Raw genomic sequence first — 8290 nt, 5'->3', positions numbered from 1 at the left:
TTCACTCACAGTTATGTGTCTTCTCCCATTTCACCCACATGCAGAAACAACTTAGCCAGCTAACTGACCAAATGATTATACTACAGGCGAGGCAGTGAATTAATTTTCTTTGGCCAGTAAGAATCCCGTCACATGCAGCACCCTGATGCAAGAGGAGAGGATACATAGCCAATCTCAGCACACTGAAGGAGGGCAATTGGAAGGATAAACTGTATTATAGCATTCATGGGAACACAGCTTAATTCCCAGCTTGCGTTCTCTCTGTGGTTCATTGAGCAGCTGTGCATCTACCCCACATCAAGGAAAAAACATATATTTTCTCACAGTTATTTATTATCCAGGTGCCACTTGCATATTCTTTCCTCAGATGTTTCATACCTTCCTTGGCAGTACATCTCTAAAAGGCAGCTAGCTAACCATCTCCCAGTTCCTCGAAAACAAGACAGAGAATAGTGAACCAAAAGGTCACGAACTCTGGAAAACTATGAGACCCACTCAAATAAACCAGGATGCTCTTGAAGAAGATCCAGGAAAAAGGGCTAGCGTAAAACTCAGACAGCACAGCAGACAAGAAATGTGACCCCAAAAGTTCACGCTTCAGGGAATACTAGAAAGGCATCTAAAACCATAATTAGAAGCAAGCGGCCAAGCAGTAAAAGCAACAGGAGTGGCTGAGGCTCATCTCTGCTGATGCTCAGGCTGCCTCTTTGGATAGCTCATTACAGACCGAAGTGCTTATATTTTAGGCACCCAAATTCGAACGTTTTTCCATTATGAAAATTGCACTTATTTAAATTTAGAAATGAAATGAGCTTTTATGTATTTATTTATGTCTTTGAAGTACATGACTGAGCAGAAGAAAATTATTAGAATGATGCTGTATAAACACAGCTTCCGGCTTCAGTACAAAGTACTTTTTATTCCCTCTCTTGCTTGACTGCACTCAAGCTTCGCTATCTGACCCTTCGGTTTTCCTATCTCTGGCAACGGCCTTCCTGCTTTTACTGCCTGAAGTGGGATATATTAAGAGTTGCAATGCTTTCCTAGAACAGAGCAGTGACTAATCCAACTCCAGGTCCAGTGGTGTGTGATCGGTCAGCTGAGAATTTTACCCGCTTAGGTCTTTCCCTTCTCTGTAGGGAGCAGCTACTCTGAGAAGCAGGAGTTGCTCCAGCAGTCTGACTTCACTGGATGTCTCCAAGTCTGAGAGCTGGTACACAGTCACTGTGGCCACCACTGCCAGAGGAGAGAGGAGCTCTGCCAAGTACTGGGCAATAACCAAATCCTAAATGTTTTTTTTTCCCCTCCTCTTCTCTCTTTTTTTAGCAAACGTGCTGTATCAGAGCACCAGCTGTTGCATGACAAGGGCAAGTCAATCCAAGATTTACGAAGAAGAATATTCCTTCAAAATTTAATTGAAGGTGTCAACACTGCAGAAATCCGTGCAACTTCGGAGGTTTCACCTAACCCTAAGCCTGCTACCAACACAAAGAACTACCCTGTCCGATTTGGTAGTGAAGATGAGGGCAGATACCTAACTCAGGAGACAAACAAATCACAGACCTACAAGGAGCAGCCCCTGAAGGTATCGGGGAAGAAAAAGAAAGCAAAGCCTGGAAAGCGCAAGGAACAAGAGAAGAAAAAGAGGCGAGCCCGCTCGACTTGGCTAATTTCTGCCATGTATGGAAGTGGCGTGACCGAGAGCCCACTCTTGGACAACTCTGTTACTACACATAATTACACTTTAAGGTAATTCTGCTATATTCTCTTGGGGTTCATGCCATATATTTACCGAAATTGTCATCCTTTGGTGTAGAGGCCAAGGCCTCACTCAAACCTTGAGTAATAGCTCACCTTTACGCTCATGACTGGGCAGTGGCTTTTCAAGCAGTGCACAGTCTCTAGGTGCTTTCCGGAGGTAAGTGCCCTTTCCACTTTGCACTGGTGACAAAGTCTTTCTGTCTTAAGGCAAACAATTCAAGTAAAGCACTTGTTGCCAAAATGAGCTTCCTGAAGCTGAGTTAGTAAGTAAAGTTACTTATGCAAAAAGAAAGCCCATCATAGCCGTTAAAATTGCCTTTCCTGTTTTAACCATAGTGTCTCTCATGACAGATCTTGGTCCCAGACTCGGGCCTCAGCAGATTGAAAGCTTTATTTAAGTCTCTCTATCTATAAAATGGCAAAGTTTTCTTTCCTCCCTCTCAACGCCTTCACTTTTTGGCAACTTTCCTTCCCTTACTTTACAGTTTTTCATTTTACTGTTTAACCTTAAGAGAGAACACGGAAAATGTCTCTCAGTAATATCTGCAAACAACGCAGACCAGCCTTTTTCCATAAAATTTTCCCTGCCATTAGGACTTTTTAATTCAGCTCCATCTTTTTGCCAGCTTGTGAAATAATTATGTTGCTGCTGAAAAACGTTACGCATTGCTTTTGGAGAGAGACGTGCTTCCCTCATGTGTGACAATGAAGGATTTTCAGGGCAGCATCAAGCTGGGGACTTCAGCCTAGGTGCCCCGAGCGACTCCTCTGCTTGCCGTTCTCTCAGCTTGAGTGGAAGTCTGCACCCTTGCAGACAAAGCCAAGGAATCCAATCCTCAGTTTGCCTCAAATGTTTACATTTTCAAACGGAAAAAACTCACCTTTTTCTCCTCCTCCCCTTCACTTTGGCAGAATAGAGACATAAGAGAAGTGCCACTTGCTCACAGTAAATCCCTTAGAAAGAGGCGCCAGCTGTGGGATTTACTAAAATCCAGTGTTGGGTTAAGCTTTACAGGTCACAGTTTGCAATGTGCTCCATTGCCTCAACTTCTGCTAGCATCTACAGGAGTTACTAACATTCGGGGGTAGGCATTCAGTGTCGCAGACCATACACTGGTTAGCATGGCTGTAGCAGTTAGTAGTAGAGTAGGAGCGGCTGGTTTGTCTCAGTGCCTTAGGAAAGGCACACTCCGGGTCAGGACATGCCTGGTGTTTCAACAGATGTGAAGGAACTGTGGTGGCCAGTAAGTAACACCTGTCTTCAGCACATAGAAATCTTGAATGTAGTGGAAAAACATCTTAGGGCATTTCAACTGTTATTTCTTTCTTTGGTTGTATATCCAATGGGATACGTAAAAGAATTATGGGTACAACCCTGTTGATTTTCCTAGTTCAGCCGTTCTGTTTCTGGATGGCTGAGGCCAGTCAGCGTTACTGTCAGTCCAGACTGAAGGACGTCCAGCTTTGCCTTACTGACATTGTTGCTCAAGATGCAGTATCTTGGGCAAGGCAAGATACTCCAGGGCAAGAAACAGATTCCTGAAGAGGATCTGCATTTTAGGTACTTAATTGAAGATGATTAAACAAAAAGAAGCCATAAAACAGGAAAATTAAATTCCTCCTTCCCAAGTACAGAGCATAATACGCTGGTTCAGTTCTCAAGAAACTGCTAGTATACAAGCCTGTAGCTATCCCAGTAGGCTGGAAAAAGACATGATTTCTAAACTTCACATGAAAGCAAGTCCCAACTCCCTGACAGGTACTTTAGGTATGGGGAGTCAGGTTCAATGCAGTCATCTATGAGGTTGTTGGTACAAGCTGAGCTAGCACAGTTTAGATGGAGGAATGACCACACCTGGGGGAGATTGATTCCTCAGCTGTACTGAGCTGAATCACGAATTTCTACTCTATCTGCTGTTGGGGGGCAAGGAAGGTGTGTGCAGACAGGATTTCCATATGCTAAACCAGTAGAAGTTGCTTTTGTAGCATTCCTAAGGCTAGCTGCAGCTTAGGAGAAGCGTCATTACTTTAGAGTGAAGAAATGGATATGGAGAATGAAGCAGGGTAAATGTCAAAAAGAAGTGCAGATAAACTTTACATGACATCTTTATAGTGCATCCTTGAGTCATAGAATGGGTTGGGTTGGAAGGGACCTCAAAGATCATCCAGTTCCAACCCCCCTGCCATGGGCAGGGACACCTTCCATGAGACCAGGCTGCTCAAAGCCTCATCCAGCCTGGCCTTGAACACTTCCAGGGATGGAGCATCCGCAGATTCTCTGGGCAACCTGTTCCAGTGACTCACCACCCCCTCCAAGAAGAATTTCTGCTCAACACATTGAATTAAAATATCCATGTCAATTCTCTTCGTCCAATCTTGATCCCAAAATTTTGGGTTTAGGACAGAAAAAAAAGACCAAAAATAATATGCTCTCTAGATCTTTTGACTTCAGAAAGTATGTCAGAAGGGAAGCCAATCTTGCAAAATCTGGGACCAAGTCACAGAAAGCAGCTTGCAAGTAGTCATTAGTACAGAGCCCATTGTCAAGATGTGGCTTAGCTTAAACTCTAAAACAAAGCCTAAAATTCAAGCCAAATTGAAAAAGGTCACCCTCTTAAAAATAGGCCTCTGTAGTGCAGACATACATATACTTTATGTACATATACTTTATTCATACAGTCATGCTGTATGAATTGTGTGCCATTATTGTAATAGAGCCTGAATACACCCTAATATTACTAGTTAATTAAGGAGCTTCATGCTAGCATTTCCATTCCAGACACATAAATTTTTTCTCATGGACATTCCAGCTATATTCCCATTCCAATTCAATTAAGCTGTTATTACCTAATTTCCTAAGAAACCTTTCAAATGAGTAAACTCCCTAATGTTAAATGTAGTCTTGCTTTCAATGTGCACATAAAAAAACCCCTCTTAAACGCCCAAGGATTTGCCTTTTTTTTTTTTTTTTGTGTCTCACACCCACACATGTCTGCCATGTGGAACACTACCCACAGCTTTGGTGATCAGTCCAGCAACAGAGCGAATCCCGCTCCATCCTATAGCCGCACATTCCACCCTATAGCTGTTTCCCAGGGAACCAACATGCATTGCAGAAATGTGCCGTTCACAAGGACAGAAGGGAAAAAAGCCCAACCCTTCAGCATTTCCTGCAGTGCTGCTAAGAACTAACTTAAAATAATATGGTAATAGAAGTAATATACTGACAGGGTAGGAGCAGGCTCTGCTTTTGTTCTTTTTGTTTGTGCCTTCACAAGGAAGGGAGGAGTAGAGAACTCACACCAGGCTGCCAGCATCCCTTAGAAAACTCCCAAATCTTAGGACTGTATGCAGCTGGCTGTTTCAGCTTGGGCTGAATGCAACAGGAGTCAGAGCTTAACATGATGAGATGCTCACTTTGTTTGAGGACCAAGCTCTTTGGCTCACCAAGGGAAAATTTCAGAATTATAGTCTTTTCATTCATTCAAGCACTTAAAAATGAGGCAGGCTGTCAAGAGTCTGTTCATTTCAAGACCTGAGCAGCCTTTACTGCGTGAGTACTGCACATGTTCATGCACATGACACCACGGAAATACATACCTCTGCGACGAACAGCCCCTTGTCTAACAGTTGGTCTGTCGGTGGGAAAGACAGACCAAATAAGCCCCATGGGACTGTTTTTATCAGAAGCCCGGCATCCCACCCAGGTGGTTAACACAGCAGGGGTATAATTGCCACAATCTTCAATATGGACTTTATTTTTCTTATCTTCAAAACAAATTGTTCATTTCTCAAACTGTATTTTTTCTTTTTAGCACTTGGCATATTTATTATAGTTAGATACAATTTTTCTACCTGTAGCACTCGGGAATCTTCTTTCACAAGGCTCTAAAGAAAACGAAAGCCCCTTCCTATTTCTCTGAGTGTACAATATAGTGGAATAGGTGGCTTCGGTGTCATGACAAACTGCAGCTCTTCATACTGCTGGCTGAGCTGCATTGAAGAAAATACAGTAGAGGTCTTGAAAAGTTGTCTAAAACTGTAGCATTGTTAAACAGGCCTTATTATTGTAAATGTTTACTAGCACAACATAGCCGACATGGTTTGTGGCCCTCCTGCTATTAATTTTATGTCCATGTATTTGAAGTGAAAACTAATTTTTCTGTCCTTTTTTTCTTTGCAGGAGGCGCTGACATTTTCAGCAAGACATTTTTGGAAGACATATTGCAGTATTCTGTAATAGTGAACATATGGGAAGTATTAAAATATTTATTACCTGTAAATATTGTAAATGCTCAGAATAAAACCTTTTCCCCCCATTGCTCTCTGAAACTGCACATTTGGTTATTGTGAATTCCCCCTCCCCCCCCGCCCCCCCCCTTTTTTTTTTTTTGGCTAAGGCTAAGACAATTATTATTGTCACATTTACCATAATTTATTTTGTTGACTGGTGTATTTATTTTGTGAACGTATCTTGGTGCTGCTGACTTTCTATATTTTTTGTAACATAATGCACTTTAGATATACATATCGAGTACATTGATAACTGACATAAAATGTTCCTGTTTTGTGGTCGACTCCAATGAATGCCTACATACAATTGTTCAAATCGATTCTCCTTTGTGCATGTATAATAGCAGTATTTTAAAATTTGTAAAGAATGTCTAATAAAATATAATCTAATTAAATCATGACTCAGAAGGAAAAATGTGTCCATTAGGAATTTCAAGAGCAGAAACACAATTTTTTTTCTTTACTACATTTGAAAATCATTTTAAATTTAATGTGTTTATATTGGTTCAAAATCCCACATTTTCACATTAGCTTTTACTTAAAAATCACTCAGAACACATTTTGTTCCAGTGCTCTATTTCAATTCAGCTAAGCTGCTGAACAACCTGGGGGTACTGTCATATAACCCAGATCCCACTGCAGGGAAAGCACGATTCCCAACCTTGCCAGCCCCCAGCCTGACTAAAGCATTACACTCTACAAATGAGAGGATGTGAAAAGCAGCCCCAGGGGATGCATCACTTACTACACTCTTGGAAGGTGCTCACATGTCACACCCCATAGTCTTGTTCAAAAATAGACAGATGCTCAGTATTCTGAGCTCCCACCAGCTTTACTCAAGGATGAAAATGCCTACTACATGCGTAGAATCTCAGCTCCTTGTACTTTGAGACCACCTTATGTTAATGTGAGGGGAAAAAAGAATGTTTCCTGTGTGTGTATATAAAGGAAAGAAAAAATGGAAACCACAGTAGGTGACACATCAGTAGGTACTGTTTCATTGCTTGAATAACTTTTCCTCTCTCTCACCACAAAGATGCCTCACATGGCTCTGTTTCTGAAAAAAATCTGCATTAATTTTACTTCTTCCTTATATCCATAGATAATTGAAGTTAAGGGGGAGACCACCTTCATTACTTCACGGCCACTGACTGAAGAAAACAACATAAAAAAATTACGAACTCTCACTTTCTTCTAAAGTGAACACGAGTCCTGTTTCCTATCCCATTCACTGCCACCCACACGCTAATCACAACAGCTGCTGTGGGGGCAACCTTAATAAAGGAGATTGTTTCACGGAGATATCTGTGCTTTGTAAAATCCCACTGAATTTCCTCTGTCTCACTCCTTTAACATCAGCAACATCAGAAAAATGCAAGTGTGGAAAAATAAATTACAAATCCTGGGAATTTTAAGATAGTTCTTGTAATTGTTGCTCCATTCTGTCGTTGCCAAGATTTTATTTTTTATTCTTCTTTCCTTTTTTTTAAGTGCCATCTTTTTCCATTGCCAAAGTACAGCCATCATGTAATATAAACCAGATGTATTTCTGCTCTCTACCCAATCTTTCAGAAAGATCCAAGAAAACACTAAAAGCAAGAAAACTTGAGAAAAACTTACCCATCCTCCCCCATCCACTTCTCTGAAGTGTGAAATTCAGCGCTTCATTATGTCCAGTTAATTACTGCAGTCACAAAGCACATGCATATCGTTTCCTTCTCAGATGAAAAATATTATACATGATGAAACATAGCACAACTTCAGGGTTGCATTAAAGAAAAAAGGCATAGTTCCTGCACATTTTCAACTTGGCCTCCTTGCACATCCTGACTATTTATAGTATCTAGCTAATGCTTGCATTTATACAACTGAAGTTAACTGCAATATATTCAGATGATTTTGTATCTCAGGATTACCAGCATATCCCAGTTGGAACTAAAACCCAAAGCTATGGTGGGCAGAGGCAATTTACCTTCGTCAGCATGGATGATCCTTGGCAGAGAGGGGACCCAAAGAGCATAAAACAAAACCATACACCCAAACACTAAACCTTGGCTCCGTAGAACTGGCCACTTCCTAACAGGAGGCCTGATTTTGAAGGGCCTCTTGTCTCCCCTGTATCTTTACACTGGTCATTAAGGAATTTCAATTTTTTTCTAGTTCCTACAGGTAAAATTTGTAACTGTAGTGAATTTTGCTTGAAGTCCTGTTTTTCTTAAAGACTTTTACACAGGCC

The 8290-nt window shown here is 41.3% G+C and overlaps 1 protein-coding gene across 1 annotated transcript; it reads left to right on the top strand.

The window, feature by feature from the left end:
- Positions 1-1326: 1326 nt before the first annotated feature.
- Positions 1327-6084, top strand: PTHLH (parathyroid hormone-like hormone; the record flags this gene model as incomplete). The annotated part of the gene is made up of 2 exons (XM_010147418.1): positions 1327-1749; positions 5945-6084. Coding segments are annotated over 2 exons (433 nt in total), but the record flags the coding sequence as incomplete, so codon positions are not given.
- Between the last annotated feature and the right edge of the window lie 2206 nt (positions 6085-8290).

This window comes from Eurypyga helias, unplaced genomic scaffold, assembly GCF_000690775.1.
Source record: "Eurypyga helias isolate BGI_N326 unplaced genomic scaffold, ASM69077v1 scaffold42012, whole genome shotgun sequence".
Taxonomy (NCBI): domain Eukaryota; kingdom Metazoa; phylum Chordata; class Aves; order Eurypygiformes; family Eurypygidae; genus Eurypyga; species Eurypyga helias.
The sequence above is the reverse complement of the archived record's forward strand: the minus strand, read 5'-3'. Positions and strand labels throughout refer to the sequence as shown.